A 17,120-nucleotide genomic window follows, 5' to 3' on the forward strand; every position below is an offset into this window, starting at 1 on the left:
TCCCATTATAATGAACAGCTGTTCCGGAGGAAATAACCCAACGAACATAAACATTCGTTTCCATATATATGTATATAAACAGACACATACAAATAAGTATATAAACATGTACACATGTTTGAGAATGTATGTATCTTCCGTTATTAAAGTTATATCACTTTTAATATTAGGCATTGAATATTTGAAAATTATTATTTTCGAAATTCAATTATAGTAGCTACAAATCGATATTACATATTTATAAAATTTATATATTAAGTTTAAAATATTTTTTAGCAGAGTCAAAAAATTTCACTTAAATATTTACGAGAATTTTCGTTTATTGTTTATTTTCAAATATATATTTATACAATTTTATTTCACAAATATAGGCTTTTAATGAGATATTTAAACAAATTAGTTTTTCTTTAATACAAAAACAACAAATACTACACACAAACAAAGTGCAAACAGTATGACTGATATTAAACTTTATAACTTGGAATAATGTGGAGTTAAAGTTTCGACACATCAATATAAACAAACATACAAGTTCATTAAAAGCAATAATTACGAACAATAATTTAAGTACACACTAATACATATGTACATCGTTAGCTTCTAAAGAATCGAGTCAAAAAACTTTTGTACTGATTATCTTCATTCCACTTCTTGTATCTTTATTCTATCCTTGAAAATGGGAGGAGCCAATTTTACATTGAGGCTTCACTCATAAATATGTACATGTATGTGTGAGTGCCTAGTTGGCACACTACATACACAAATGCTCACAAAAGAATATAAAAATTTTGGTACACTGTAAATATTTGAGAGGACATCCTCTTGTGAATTTCGAAAAATCGATTTTTATTTTCGCATATACAGATATCGAATGTAGATATCTTCAAGAATATTTTCCCAAAATTCGAAGAAATAACATTTTTTATAATAATTTCGGTTTTTTTAAATTTATTTTCAAAGTAACATATTTTACCTAGTTCTTTGATCATAAACTGTAAATTAAATTTTGTAGATGTACATTATTTGTATTTATTTATTAAATATTAAAAAAAAAAGTCCACAAATACCTCTTTTTCTGGCCTGCAAGTGGATATAACCCCTTAATAAAAATTTAAGCTCTTGTAAACAATATGTTGGGCTCGTAGTTGTCAACTTCGAGTTTTCATATTAATCAAAACAGTTAAATTGCAATTCTTACATATTAAATAGTAACAAAATATAAATTGTTCCAAAAATTATTTATATATAAATACTCCACCTCATATTAAAATAAAGTATATGTTTTTTTCAAATAGCGATCGTATTTCGACATCACACTGTAGAACCAGTCATATATCTGCTATAATATGTATAATATAATCTTCTTCTACTAAAGATTGATTTAACATATAAATATTATTGCACTTTTTACATTTTTTTAGTGAAATGATAGAAGTCGCAAAATCCCACACTGAATTTCAAGGCTCCAAGAACTTATTTGATAACCACATTATATAATTTTTCTCAGTGCTTACCTTCATTTGTGCTAGGGATGAAATTATCCTGCGCCAACCAATCACAACACGTCTCCTGCTAAACAATGATGTTTATATATAAGTATGTATGTATATACAAGTAGATAGATAGATATGCACCTTTCTTTTTTTTAGGTTTCATATAGTATTTTTCGCATTTCTTTTTTTTCCTTTAAGCCAATTTAATTTACTGTTGCGATTGCTTCCAAACTTATCCGGTGACTGAATTCGATGCCGTTCTTATGTAGAGGAACCGAAAATCTACCGTTGCAACGTGTGTACGAGTATATGTGCTATGGTGGCGTCTTAACGTGTAGGTGTTGAATGACACCAATACTAAGGTTCTGCTGACCATTGCTCTGTGGTGGTTTATCACAAGCAACGGAAGTAAAAGTTCTGCTCGGTCATAATCGCAGGATACGGTTAATAGGCATAGTTAGCAGTTTTAAAACAGTAAAGCTAAACAGCTCTTCGCCGTCAGTTCATTTAATTTCCAAAGCTCCCTTAGTTCGGTTCATTTGTCGACCGTTCAATAAACGGTTTATTTATACGTAAATAATGCATCCGATTAATTCAAATCCCAGTATCACCGTTGTTGATAAAACTACGCAAAACCGTCCATCGTCTCCGCGACAATTTTTCGAACGTCTCTACGGTCATCTCGAATCAAATGAAACTGTGTCCAATATAAAGCCAAGTGCCGCTAGTGGTGATGCGCAAATCACAACATCTAATGAAACTGAAAAAAATTATGTGGCCAATTTGAGTGCGACAATATGTGATAGCACCTATCAGAGCGATGAGGGCAGTCTGTCTTCTCCAGAAATCTCTATAAACGACGATGAGAGGTGCGATTTTTAAAGTGAAATATAAGTAAAAATTGAGTGCCATGAAGAAGTGTTATGTAGCAGTGTTTATATAATTTTTTTTATCACATCTCCTTTACGGATATTGATTATATACAAGCAATGTGTTTTTCTTACTTTAGATTACCAAATGGATGTAGCATGTATGATCCGTACAGCGCGCCTGATTATAATAAAGTTTGCTACAGTTCAAGGACAGCGTTGCCAAATATTCCATTTGGATTTCCAAGTGAACCAAACTTTACCGCCGGTTTTACGGCCTTTCGTAAGTAATATGTACATATATGCATATCAGTTTTGGTCTCGAACTTTTTATTACAAATTTTATATGTTTTTACAATATATAATTTATAACCAATAAGATGAGAAAACGTAAGTTATTTTTTCTTATGGTGAAAATTAAGATAAGAATTATGTGTACTGTTGTTCTGCAGTTTGGCGATGAAGAAAACTACACGGTGTTCATCATCTCTCTGGCAAATAGCACAGTCTTTCCCTACTTCGTAACTGGTAAAGTTCACTGTTTCGACTGTCCTTTGGTCTCTGGTGACTACCAGTGGATCCATGTATTGGCAACAATCAAGATACGACGCAGAAACTCTCCTTGACAATAGCCAACGAAATAGAAGAGTTACTGAATACAGCAATTACGCTTCCGATTCGACTGAAATTTTGATTGAAGTTGTGTTTGATAGTAAAGTTCTTACCGCCGTCATAGATGTTTGAAAGAACTCAATGCTAACCAAAAAGTGTTTATAGCATATGTTTTACGGATTAGAAAAAACATTGGCACAAGTGTATAATATCTGAGAAGGATCACTTTTTTAACTAACATAAATTAACAACGCGATAAATCTCTCAACTAAATATAGTAAAAAAACAAAAAACTCACTAAAATTTTCTTCATTGTATATTTGAATTATTTTATTTTGCACTTAATTTGTATAGAATATAAATATATTTAGTTTATTGTTAAATAAGATAGGGAGGCAATAAATTTATATACTATTTTTCTGTAGCGGCTATTGATCCTTTTTCGAAGTACTCGTACTTGTTTCATCAGCTTTCCTTTGTGAAATATTTCTCAACTCCATACTTAAGAACATTTTTAAATTTGGATCTGTTATTTTACTTAATATAATTTGTCTCGCCTTTTCGTCATTACCTTCAAAAAGTTTTGATAATGTCTCTGCATACTCGATCCAAACGCAATTCGCACAGCCAGACATGCAGCATGTTGTGGGTTCGGGTGGAATCTATTCATACAACTTTTATTGTTAAAAATGTTTCAACGTATCAAAGTTAGCAAATAGTTACCTCAATTTGGCCCGATTTATCACCATATATACGCAAAAGATAATTAAGAACTGTTTTAGCGGGTTGTATTAAGAGGCCACGAGTACAAGGTTGGCGACATATAGGTCGCATCTCTGTGAAAGAAACCAACAAATTTTACACATTTAATTGAATATAATTAAGACATATTTTTTTGGTAGAAGAATATAATAAATATAATATATTACATACAGGAAAAGTAGCAAAAATGTGTATGAGAAAAATTATGTTAAAACCTAATTTATTTGTAGGTGCGAGTAGATATTACAAATAAATATCTTCAGCTTGCGTTTGATAATATAAATATTATGAATTATTAGCACCCACAGTCAATTATAAATTTTAGCTTTTACCAAATATAGTACATAAATGCAGTTATCGTCTATTTTTTCCGCAGAAATGTGAGATCGATTTTTGTTTTCTATCTTTTCAATGTGAACTGAAACGGTTTGGTAGTGAAATTGAAAGTCGTTTCGTTTAGAGTTCGTTTCGGCTAATTTCCAATCCCGCTCGCAAGATAGTCGGATCTACGTAAACGAAATAAAGCTGGATTTATATCCGGTCAAGGACTATCAACACGGCAAAACTCCTTACAATTGTTTGGGGAATATTTTCTACTACTACTACAATAACAATAACTAATTTCTTACATGTATATTTTTTTTCGTCCTTATTTATAAGTAGTAATCTAATATCTAAATTGCATATCAAAAAAATTTAGTAAATGTTTTTGGATAAATGACTTGACCAAATTCGAACAGTTATAGGAAAGAACCAGACAAAGTAAACAAAAAATATACCGTTAATTGTTGAAATTAACCCATTGATGATGATTTGAACTTACGCAAAAACTACCTAGGGACAAAACTTTAACTTCAGAATCAAAAGCGAATAAAATCGCTTTAGCGCAGCATTCCACTGTATTCTCTTCTTTAAATTCTTACTTTTGCTGCAATCATTCGTTATGAATCAGATGTAATCGATATACCATCTGATCAAATATGTGTCGGACCTGAACCTTTTTTATGTTCGTGTGAAGTTTGTCACGCGACGCGAAAAGTTTGTCTGGCAATTTTTACCATGGAAAAATTTATAACAACGAGTTTGTTTAAAATTTTGTATTTCTAATGGAAACGAGGCTACGGAATCGATGAAAATGTTGCAGGAGTATTTTGAGAAGTCTACTTAATCACGATTACAAGTATTTCAGTGGTATAAAGCATTCAGTGAAGATCGTGAAGTTATCGAAAACTTGTCACATGCAAGTCATCCATCTACCTCTGTTAATGACAGTAACATCGAAAAATAAGAATAAGAAGCAGTGCTTGAAAAACGTCGCGTTGGCAGCGCAGAGATAGCAGAGGTTCACAAAATCTCTTATGAATTCACATAGAGGTCGCAACAAACATGCTTGACAAAGTAGCTGAGGACCCTACATTGAAAAAAAAACGAATAATTACGGATTACGAGACGTGGATAACGATTTGTATTAAATTAGGTGAAAAGTAGTTTATTTTTATCAGTCCGGGTCATATTTGATCAGATGGTATGCATAAGGTAGAGTACGTTTTTTTTCGAAAATAAAAAATCTACACACATAAATTGGATTACATGATTGCTTTAAATTACAATAAATATTTTTTGCTTCTATTTCGTTGGCTGAGTATTTGATTAAAACATCAATAATCGCATATATTATCGCTCCTACTTACTAAAAACGTTTGAAATATTAATACAAAAGCAACTAACTATAATAATTAAATAAAAAAGAAGCAACTATTACCTTATCAGTCGTCGAAATGTTCACGTTCTCTCTGTTGTTGAATGCTTTTCAATTCTACTTTCAAGAAACTTCTCAACACCGGATCTGGTACTTTATTCAAAATAATTTCTTGTGCTTTCTCGTCATAACCATTCAATAAATCCGCAATTTTTTGCGCATATTCAACCCAAACGCAATTCGTGCAACCGGCTAGACAACAGGGTTTTGGTGTGGGCGGTAACTGTAAGTAGCACAGCCGAATCATTTTTAAGAACTACAATCGAAACTACTATAAACCCACCTTAATATTCTCTGGCTTCTGTGTAAGTATCCGCGTCTGTTGATTAACCAAAAATTTTGGCAACGGTTTCAGCCACACGTGTTTATTCAAAATCTGACGAAATGCCGCATACATTGCTAAGCAGATAAGGAAAAATAATAATAATAAAATAAAGGGATACAAAGAGGAAGCGTCCATTTGAAAATCAGGAAACGTGAATTTATAAGTAAAGTCAAAAATTTCTCACGCGCAACTTGGCACAGGTGCGTCATAAAAGTGACAAAAAAAATGCCGCAATGTATATATAATATTATATAATAAATATATACGAGTATGTGATAATGATATAAAAGTTGAAGTTATAAAATACAAACTGCTTACAAATAGGAGCGCTGCCATAAAAAGTGCGAACATATCGAATTTCACAACAAACTTGTTACTAATGAATGAAAGTGCAGGACAGTACAAGATAATTCGCAGAGGTTTACAAAAAATGTACCGCTTAGTAGTTGTATTTAAAACCATACATGCGGTTTTTTCATTTAGACTTTGCGGTAAAACCGGTTAACGCATAGGAGTTACTCTTCTCCTCCCGCTGCAAACTCGCATACTAAAAAAAAACTCGGTAAAAACTAAGAACGGATTAAAAACTCATTACGCAAACAAAAAATATTCAAACACTGTAACTGATATGAAAAGGAAACCTAAAAAACACATCCAGGATTTCCAGCAAACACGCCGAGAAGTGGAGCAGATCAAATTACTTGAAAAGAGCTTGACGCACCTGAAAAAAGCTAACGTAATGGAAATTAATAGTGTGATTGCAGGGTGCATAGTTTTTTAGCCTAGCCAAGTGTATTTAATTTAATAGTAGAAAAAGTATTGAAACTTTGTCAACACAATACTTTTGGTTTCAAGCAAAGCCGCTCAAAAAAGGATTATAAGCAAATTAAAGTCCAACTCATTTTATTCAAGCGCAATACTGCTTATTATCGCAAAAAAAACTACTTTTATTTATGTCGGTCTGTATTTTTAAGTTTTTTTTTTTTACTGCTGGAATGGAGTGTGCAAAAATTGTAATAACGCAGCGGCAACGGATACAATGAATCCGTTAGCGCAGCTGTTTGCATTGTGTGAAAATTCCCGGATCAGAAGTGACGACAAAGCGTGCGCGGGCTAACAAGTGGAATATATTTGGGAATGCCAAAATGGTAACATTACAGCCGCAGTTAAACTTCGCTCGCCTTGTGGGGGAGGAGGAATGGCTCGACTGGTTGAGAGCTTAATTAGTTGTTTATCATTTACAATGGTATGCACGCACAATTCGAAGCATTATGCTTTACCAATAGAACATTAGAAGCATAAACACATAAATACTGTAAGCTAGAATGTTACTGCCGGAAACATTAAATCATTTTTTAAATACATATGTTTTGATTACACAAACGGGAGATTAATTTCCATTTAGTATCTTCATTGTGTTCAATCTGCGGCCGGTGCGTGCAGTAGCCCTAATAAATATTGCATATAAAAATAGAGAAAGATCAGGGTGGTTAACATGACTATATAGGTATGTCTGTATGTACATACATATGTACTTTATATCGTTCTTAATATCAGTTACACATGTAATGGGAATATCGGTGTAAACAAGCAAGTGTTATAATAAGAGCTTAACTTTTTTATACCAATTTATATTGAATGATTACTGCGGTTTCGGAAACTGAAGTGTAAGCATTTGTTTGTTTGTTTCCTTTACAGTTGCTCGTCGTAGACGGAAGGAGGGTCGTCAACGTCGACAACGCACCACATTTAGCACTGAGCAGACGTTGCGTCTAGAAGTGGAGTTTCATCGTAATGAATACATTTCGAGAAATCGTCGCTTTGAATTGGCGGAAACGTTGCGTTTAACCGAGACACAAATTAAAATTTGGTTCCAAAATCGACGCGCAAAGGACAAACGCATTGAAAAGGCTCAAATTGATCAGCAATATAGGTAAATATGAAGTTATGATAACAATTTTCAGAATTTGTGAGCAAATGAACTGAGTAGTGTCTTTTCAAAACGGTATATCTACAACTTAACTTATTTTTCGCAAAATATTATTATTAAGGACAAGACTGCATACTTAGTTAAAAAAAAGTTTTCGTGCAAACTTTGATCTCCATATATCATATAATATATGTGCTTGGCAGCCGTTTGCTTATAACGCAAAAAGTTTGTCTGGCAATTTTTATCACGGAAAAAAAATTTTATAACGATTTTGCTTGGAATTTTTTATTTCCAATGGAATCAAGGACAAGGAATCTTTGATAATGTAACAGAAGTGTTTTATGGAGTCTACTTTATTACGAAAACTAGTACTTGAGTGGCACCAAGCATTCAGTGAAGGTCGTGAAGTCATCGAAAACTTGCCTCATGCAAGCAAAAGCGTTTAAAAAACGTCTAATATGACGAGAATCAGAGAAATAGTAAACTAAAATACTTTTACAAAACCCACATCGAGTAGAGGTCGCCAAACAGATGCTTGACAACTTAGCTGAGGACCCTACATTCATCAAACGCTCATTACTGAGCCCCCCACATCCAAAAATGGGCCGACACCGAATATCCAAAATTCGCTGAAGGTACTAAAGATCATCCCATGGAAAATTGCATTGTACTGGCTCCAGAGCCTATTCTAAAGGCGATAAAATATTTGTTTTAAAATACGTAAAATTTCATATAATCAGTCCGGGGCCAAAATTGATCTGATAGTACTAAGATTATGGTAATTATGGAGCAAGTTTATTCTCTTTTGAAGTATATTGAAAATACTAAGTACAACTTTGGCTAAAATTGGTGAAATGTTGCGACGCGTGCTCACAAACCGCAGCTTCACCGTATCACAAATCAATGAAATTCATGACAAAATGGCGTGAATTGGGTTACAAGTGAAGCAAACTTCTACCCAAACACTGTACTGTGTTCTCAGAACTCAAGAGCATGAGCATCGTTGGAAATCGCCGGCCTGTTTCTAAGCCAAACGCAAATAATTCCAAAAACATGATATCGAAAAATTGGAACCACGCTATATTCGGTGTATGTACCTCAATAACGGATATGCTAAATTATAAAATTGAATTTCTTCAAAAATTTGCTGTCTTTACATCGAAACTTTTCAGCCTATCTGTTAAACTACTTTGTCAAACTCTCTCTCTTTAAATTCTAGTTTAATTGGCTATATAATAACAAATATGGCTATATAATAACAACACTTCATTTATTTTCCATATTTAGAATTATATTACATATTTACATATGTATATCATTACACCTATATCTTTACAAAAAGACTTGTTCTTTTGTCGCAATATATCGTAAATATCGATAATATTCCGCTGTGTATACATTAAACTCCCCTCTCTGTTTTAATCGCTGAAGCATAAAATAAACGGAAGTAAAAACTGTCATCTTTAAAATTATTGTTTACAATAAAATTAACACGAAATTAATTTTACGACATTTACGCGCACAATTACGACTAATTAGCCCTAGGCGGACAATTCAGTTGTCACATGCACACAAATCTGCATACACATAGTTAACGTGCACTCATAAATATACAATACTTATATTCGCATACAAACTTACAAATGTGCTGCTCTGTATTGCTACATTCCATTTCAGAAATTTTGTCGTCGCCAATGGTTTTATGACCACAATCATGGGACACACAGCGAGCTATCCACCGCCCATGCCAATGATAACGAATCTTCATCAGGGCTTTTACCAACAACATGCGCCCAATAACAATGGCATTTTACAACCAACACCAACAACACTAACTGGTCCACCACCACCACCACCTTCCTCGCTGCCACCAACGGCGTCGCAGCAACAAACACGCAATTCGATCGTGCCGCATACGCGTACACTGAATGGCATCAACAACAACAAAAATGTCGCCGCAAGAACACCATCGCTTGATGCCAATTTCTACACACAAACAACAGCACATTCAGTGCTAGATCCACAGAGGCACGCACCACAGCTAGCTGCAAACCAGCTTGAAAGCCTTGGTGGCCATTATGGCGATTTGAGTGAACGGGCATTTTACAAAGGCGTAAGCGGAAGTAATGCTTCTAGTGGCTTAACTACACTCATCGATTCGTGTTAGCCAATTGTAATGGAAGCGAGAAGAAGTCGAGCGCTTATTTGATTTGTATGTGCATTTTATTTGCATTTTTTTATGGTTGAAGGTATGGAGTGAAATGTTCCGATTTTTGTATATATTCGAACATACTAGAAACTTTGAATTAAACCTATAATAATTAGATTAATAAAAAGAATAAAAAATATATAAATATTGCTAATTTTAGTTATTTCCGATATAATGGCAGGCAACGAATGACTTCCATATAATACAATTAGTTACACTAAAGTTTTGTTCCAATCCAAGCCTACCTTGAAGTCAACGAGGCCACTAACCGAAATTAGAGAGAAGATAGAGACGGGACGGTAAATGAATTCGAGTCTTTTTTACTTCTAAGTTTATTACAAGTTTCCATTCAAGCGAATTTTATGCCTTAAAATTGCAAATATGATCAAAATAATTCAGCTTTTTTTAAGCAAACACTAAGGCAAACTTCTTAAAACTTATTAAGAGGCACCACATGACCACACCTAAAATAAGGCGATGTTTGTGAATGAAAAAAAATTGTTGTATCAATTGTTAATTTGTAATTTTTAAGGGTAAAAATATTTTGAACAGAAAAAATATGAAATATTTTTCGAGTTTCATGCGATTTCCGACGGCGCTAAAAATACGTCCTCCACTATAGCAAATTCAAAAAACGCTACTTCGAGAAACTGATTGAACTGAGCGATTACTTTTTAGGAGGCTGTAACTCAAAAAATATTTTACATATCGCTTTAAAATTTTAGTATGGTATTTTTTATAGACTACCGAATTATGCAAAAAATAATAAATTAATTTTTTCAAAATTTCACGCCAGGTGTGTGCCTTAAAGCTCATAATTTTTTAGCGCATGAACAAGCTAAGAAACTTTACCGAGCTAGTAACTCTAAAAAGGCTAAAGTTCTTACGGAATCACTTCTTCTTATGTTTTGTACGTACGTTCATGCGTGGATATGTAACTGAATGTGCTGCTTTCAGAACACGAAAATGAAAATTTAAAAGCATACTTGTACATACATACATATGTACGCATGCAAACGGAATACACAAAAATGCTGAGAAATCTTTTCTTCATATAATTTACAACAACAATACCGATAAATGCATATATATATATATACGTAAGTATAGATTTAAGTGTAAAGAATCATTCAAGGAGAATGCAGCGAAGATTAAGTTCTTCACTATGCATTCAACCGTTGTTTATTGTAGAGTGAGTGTTTTGTATTTGTAATTAAAGTAGATATGGCAATAATTCCGCAACGCACACAATAGGTAAATTTTAGCACCGGCCAGAAATATTTAATCGCAAGAAATAATAATTAAAGATTTCAATAAAAGGTACACCGACGTATGGAAGTATGTAGTTATCTTGAATATATGGTAATTATACCCTGAACAGGTTATATTAAGTTTGCCATGAACTTTTTAACATCCAAATATATATAATTGATCAGCGTGACGAGTTGATTCGATTTAGCCAGACGGCCGTTCTCAATCTCTCTGTATATACGCGAAGTACTCCCTCACATAAGTTTCTTGAGATATCAATCTGAAATTTTGCAAGCGTGCTTTTCTCCCCAAGAAGCTGCTCATTCGTTGGAACCGCCAATATCGGACCATTATGGCATATACAATACATAGCTGTCATAGAAACTGATCGATCAAAATCAAATTCTTGTATATATGCTTGTTTTTCTATGTAAATGGTATTACAGCTTTGTTGCAACCAAAATTAACTTTGTTTCTTGTGTTTCTAAGAATTCATCAAGTGTTACTGTTTTACTGTAATTACTGTTTTGAAAAACCAATGCGTTTTTTGTATGGATTAAGTTTAACAAAAAAATCTTGTAATGTAAACACATTGAATGGAACCATTTTAAATGTATTGGCACAATGGTTCGAAATCACCAGAATTGGGCAGATGGGATAACGCCCATAATCGACGCATTTTTCATCCCTAGTTTAACAATAATCTTTACTAATAAATAATAATAAAAACAAATATTAAAATATGCAGTTATAAAGAGTATCGTCAACTAGAAACTAGAAAGAGGTTCAGTCATTATTAAACACCTATATACGTATTCGAACCGGTCCATCAAAAATTGCTATGCGAGTTCATTTTCTGTCTTACTTCGGAAGAAGTAGCCGAGTGTGCCCCTTCTGGGTGGAACAGTATATAAACTGTTACAAATGTTACTCCTGTTGGATAAAACTTTACTTCTTTCGTAGGAAAAGATTTCAGACGGAACTACTGTAGTACCCTCAAACTTTCTTATTGTCATTATTTCGTCATATTTATTGCATACAAATTATATGTTTAAGCCACAGTTCTAGTAACTTTTTTTATTTTGGAAAAAGTTGTAGCTTATATAAAATCACATGTTCCAACGCCTGAAACTATACAACAATTGCTTGAAGTAAATATTTACATTTGCAATACACCAACTATCACTGTGATCATGACATAACCAACTTGCAGTTTTCAGAACAGGGCAAAACTTTTTTTCAAAAGAGTCGATCACTTTATATTCAACTGCATAACATTTGGCATTTATTATAGTTCTGGCACTAAGCTTACCTTAACTTTTTCTGCCAGAGATGTAAATACGCCACTCCACTATTTTTTCTTGCACCAACCAAATTGGTCTTATCAGCATAAACAGCGTTAACAGCTGATGTTAATGTTGGAATGCAGCGTGGTGAATTTAGTACAGTACGTTCTAAAAGGTTCAATCAACCGCTAATTTTAAGATTTTCGAATTTATTTACATATTTTAGAAAAATTTAAATTTTTTTGCCACAAAAAATTTTGAGAAATTTAATAAATGCTTTTCTGTTAGAGATGTAACAAAAATAAATCGAAAATACATAAGAATTCAAGGTTGCCATTCGTTCATGTGTAAATTGTATAAATTCAAGCGGTACCTTTTTCCTCTTTATTTTATTGTTAATAAAATGCATATCATTGAATTGATATAAAATATTATGGAAACAAAATCGTATTCAGATAATAAAATATTGAATATTCTAATTGTCTAATTGTCTAATGATATGGCAGTCTCTTCATTCTATTGCATATTTCTGGCAACTTGTTCGCCATTTTATTTCTTCCTGTATAGATAATTAAAGATTTTCTGAATTCAGTCAAAATCAATCTTAAATTTTTATTTTATTTCTAAAAAAAATTGTAGTAAAGCAAAAGAATCTTATAAAAATGTCGATAAAAGTTGAGACGCCCGAAGTTGAAACTGTAAGCTTATCGGAGTCGCCAAAGAATATTAAAGCTCATGACGAAGTATGTTCCACCTTTCAGATAAGTAGATATAAGTATTGTTAATATTGAAAATTATTTTTAACTTTTCAGGAAGATATCTGTGAATTGGAACACCTTCGAAAATTATTTATCGGTGGTTTGGCGTCGCATACTACGGAAGAAAACTTAAAACAATTTTATGGAAAATGGGGTATGGTAGTGGATGCAGTTGTAATGCGCGATCCAACAACGAAACGTTCACGAGGTTTTGGATTTATTACATATACTAAAGCCTCTAGCGTAGATGAGGCCCAGAAAAATAGACCACACATAATTGATAGCAAGTAAGTACACGCCTAACTAAACTACTTAAATAATTTCGATTGCATTGTATGACACTAAATACTACGTAATTGTGTTAATTAAAGATATTAGAAGTACTTACTTCAATGTAATTTTTTTTTGCAACCTTTAGAACAGTAGATCCAAAGCGAGCGCTCCCTCGCCCGGAACGTGAGACACGAGAAACAAACATTTCGGTTAAAAAACTTTTTGTTGGCGGTCTTAAGGATAATCATGATGAAAAATGCCTGGAAGAATATTTCTCCAAGTTTGGAAATGTTATATCAGTAAAAATTCTTACGGATAGAACAACCGGAAAGCGGCGCGGATTTGCTTTTATAGAATACGATGACTATGACTCTGTTGATAAGGCAATACGTAAGTATGTATTTTTAAAAACAATGAATGCTAACTGAGAATTGAATTGTTATAGTACAAAAGGCACATACAATTAAATATGTTGTTGTTGATGTTAAGAAGTCTGTATATAAGCAAGACAAACAACAGGGAAACGAGGCAGGCACAGATGATGGAAGTGGCAATAATGGACAAAAACTAATACCAGGTGGACAAAAACCTCCGAATTTCCGTCCTCCAGTGCCACAACAGCCAATGCCACCATATCAACAAGGACCACCTGCACCATACCCACAAGGAGCACCATACAACTATTGGGGACCTCCACAACATCCGCCACCACCGCAATATGGGCCATATCCGCAACCGCCAGTACCAGCTAATGGCTGGAATACACCCTACAGCTGGAATAGTTGGAATGCCGGACCACCACCGCCACAAGTTGGTGCACCACCAACCAATTGGTATCCCAATCAATGGCAGTCGAATAATGCTGCACCAGGTCCACAACCACCAAACGGTCCTGCACCAGTTGGGGCTTGGAATGCTCCACCAGTAAGTGGACCGCCGCCACCACAATGTCCACCAGCCAACTTTGGCAATGGTTATCAGCAAAATTATGCTGGTGGTCCTACTAAGCATAACCAACCCAACACGAATCGTATGCATCCTTACGGCCCACCACAGAGTTCCAATTATGGTAATAATTTTACATTTTACTTACGTATAATTATTAAAAATCTCTAAACATTTTTAGCCAATGGAAACCAACAACCACCACCCCAAGGTTATAATGGTTATGGCGCAGTTAAACCACCTGCTGCTTCAGTACCGCCAAAAAATGGTCCACCTTTAGGTCCGCCAGTCAACACTGCTGCCCAAATGGCAAATAAGTTTAGGCGTTGAAGAACTTCGAATGACCACTGATTCAATATAAGGTAATTGCGTGTTTGAAAAGTGCACATATGCATATATATATATATATTCATTCGCTACCAAAACTTGATACTACTAAGCTTTCTTAGATGTAGTTTTAAGATATTTTAGGGTGCGTTGCTAATATTAACACTTTTAATTATAATTTGGAACTGAGAGATGGCCAAATATTTATTTATTCTCCTTAATATTTAAAATATCCGATCTCTATATAAAAAAAAACACCCCTATTATGATTTCTTAAAATAGAATGACTTTAGTTTAAAGTATATGTATATATGTGCGTCTAATGCTTTTGGCTTCTTGAAAGGCTAAATGAAAATTATAATATTTACATTACAATTTATGTACAAATTTTTTATGTAAAATATTTAACTTCTGATTTAATTCTCTTTAATTTAGGTATAATACAACAAGCTCAATATAGAAGAAATGCTTAATTATAAATCACAGAAGGGCTTACCTGTTTTGTCTATCACACTAATAGGTCATTGCATTAAAAGGACAATTATTTTACGTTTAAGTAATATATATGTGTACTTTAGAAATATACATATCCTTATGCATATAGGCAATATGTTGAAATAATTCTCTAAGTAGTGCTACTTTTATTGTTAGAGTTCTTAATTAATTGCCTTATTATATAGATGTTTTGAAAATCTTGTAATTATATGCCAACAATTTACTCTTTCGGAAGGCATATGTATATATATATATATATATTTGTAAAATTTATGAGTTCAGAAGTTTACGTTGTACTATTTATAATCAAAATATAGAAATTCATTAAGTCTCGTATTTGTCAATTGTTTGGCAAAGTCAATACATACGCTAAATATCAATAATTATATACATATATTAAGACATCAATAATTTCACAAAGTAATAAGTTTAGTCTAAAGAATTGGGATTATCAACTTGGGTTTATGAGAGAATTGAAATAATATTATTGTACTGACGTATATTCTATTTATATTACCGTGGATCAAAGATGACTTAGTGGCTAATGTACAAATGTACCGTTGATAAATTTTTTTTGAAAAACGTTGTATACCATATACATATACTATGTATTTTAATGATGAAATACGTTTATATTCATAGTTATTAATTGGATTACAAATAGCAAAACAATTTTACAAAACACACATTGATTTTGGTGTATTCTACCAAAAATTACACATAATTTTATAATAGTTTATACAATTAGCGTATCACAACAAATTAGTTAAAACTAGCACGAAACTAATTTCTCTATGTATTTGCAAAAAAAAAAAAAAACATAGCATATGTATGTTTTTAGTTATGTATAACAAATAAAGTAAATTTAATATACTACATAATGCAATTCTCATACAATTATTTTATTATATGTATATATAATTCGTGCAGGTAAAGACAACTAAGTACACCGTTATCAAAAATAAGTCATAACTTCTTGCTAAACACTAAGTTACCTATTTAATGTTTAATAATTCTTGTCTTCTGCATGCTATATACCATTTTATCTCATTTTATGAATCGAGAGGCGACTGCACAAGTTTCAGGAACACCTAGTCAAGATACCGACGATGTGCTGTATAACACGCTTGAAATGGAAGCTACACTTTATTAGGTTAGCTTCTGTATGTCCGAAAGCTACTGCGCATAAACTGGGGTAAGTTTTCTCCAGCACACTGTTTCTTTTCAACAATTTATGTTATAAAAATGTACACATGTTTGAAATAATCAAATAAAAGTATTCTAAAAATCGAATATTTTTTTAATTTTAAATGCGTGGAGGGTTATGCTTATACAAAACAAGAAGAAAGCATAAATGAGCAGCTTCTTGGGGAGAAAAGAACGTGCGCAAATTTTCAGAACGACATCTCAAAGAAGGGGCTACTTCGCGTATATACAGACGGACATGGCAAAGCGACTCCGCCCGTCATGCTGATCATTTATATACAAATTGTATTTGTTGCCTTCTAAGTGTTACAAGCTTCGTGGCATACTTAACATACCCTGTTCAGGGTATAAAAAGTGTGGACGAACGGAGTGAGAGAAATGGCTCATCAGTAATGAGTTAAAAACTATTCATTCAGCCATTTATGCTTTGCTGGCATTTTTGATTTTGTAGAACATTTGTGGCCCCCAAATACATACACTGCGGAGAGTAGAAGTTATTAGCTCATAGCAAGTGCAATCTGTGGCAGCATCTCGGTACATAACGGTTGTGTGCACTCACACTTAAAGCCCGAAACGTTTGCAGTGTGGAAATTTCTATTGCTTATTTCATATAATTCCAC

General features: G+C 33.1%; 2 protein-coding genes and 1 long non-coding RNA gene across 4 annotated transcripts; 2 read left to right on the forward strand and 1 right to left on the reverse strand.

The window, feature by feature from the left end:
• Window positions 1-2,072: 2,072 nt before the first annotated feature.
• ro (transcription factor rough) lies at window positions 2,073-10,104 on the forward strand. Its single transcript, XM_036361498.2, has 4 exons — window positions 2,073-2,362; window positions 2,503-2,645; window positions 7,519-7,753; window positions 9,428-10,104. Exons 1-4 carry the CDS (start codon window positions 2,073-2,075, stop codon window positions 9,915-9,917), a joined length of 1,158 nt encoding a protein of 385 aa, XP_036217391.1. The 3' UTR covers window positions 9,918-10,104.
• LOC118680662 (uncharacterized) lies at window positions 5,502-12,765 on the reverse strand. Its single transcript, XR_004976283.2, has 3 exons — window positions 12,523-12,765; window positions 5,779-5,894; window positions 5,502-5,718 (listed from the first exon to the last, which is right to left on the reverse strand). It is a non-coding gene; the product is annotated as an uncharacterized lncRNA (long non-coding RNA).
• Window positions 12,766-13,050: 285 nt separating this feature from the next.
• On the forward strand, window positions 13,051-16,587 carry Rb97D (Ribonuclear protein at 97D). Of its 2 annotated transcripts, none has more exons than XM_014238603.3 (6): window positions 13,051-13,239; window positions 13,309-13,541; window positions 13,673-13,917; window positions 13,973-14,596; window positions 14,654-14,834; window positions 16,361-16,587. In XM_014238603.3, the coding sequence occupies exons 1-5, from the start codon at window positions 13,159-13,161 to the stop codon at window positions 14,800-14,802; spliced, it is 1,332 nt and encodes a 443-aa protein (XP_014094078.2). In that variant the 5' UTR covers window positions 13,051-13,158; the 3' UTR covers window positions 14,803-14,834; window positions 16,361-16,587. The 2 variants fall into 2 exon arrangements, with proteins under 2 accessions (XP_014094078.2, XP_014094077.2); XM_014238602.3 differs by lacking the exon at window positions 16,361-16,587 and adding an exon at window positions 15,235-16,180 and having other exon boundaries at window positions 13,052-13,239.
• The last annotated feature ends 533 nt before the right edge of the window (window positions 16,588-17,120 follow it).

Source organism: Bactrocera oleae, chromosome 2 (assembly GCF_042242935.1).
Source record: "Bactrocera oleae isolate idBacOlea1 chromosome 2, idBacOlea1, whole genome shotgun sequence".
NCBI lineage: Eukaryota > Metazoa > Arthropoda > Insecta > Diptera > Tephritidae > Bactrocera > Bactrocera oleae.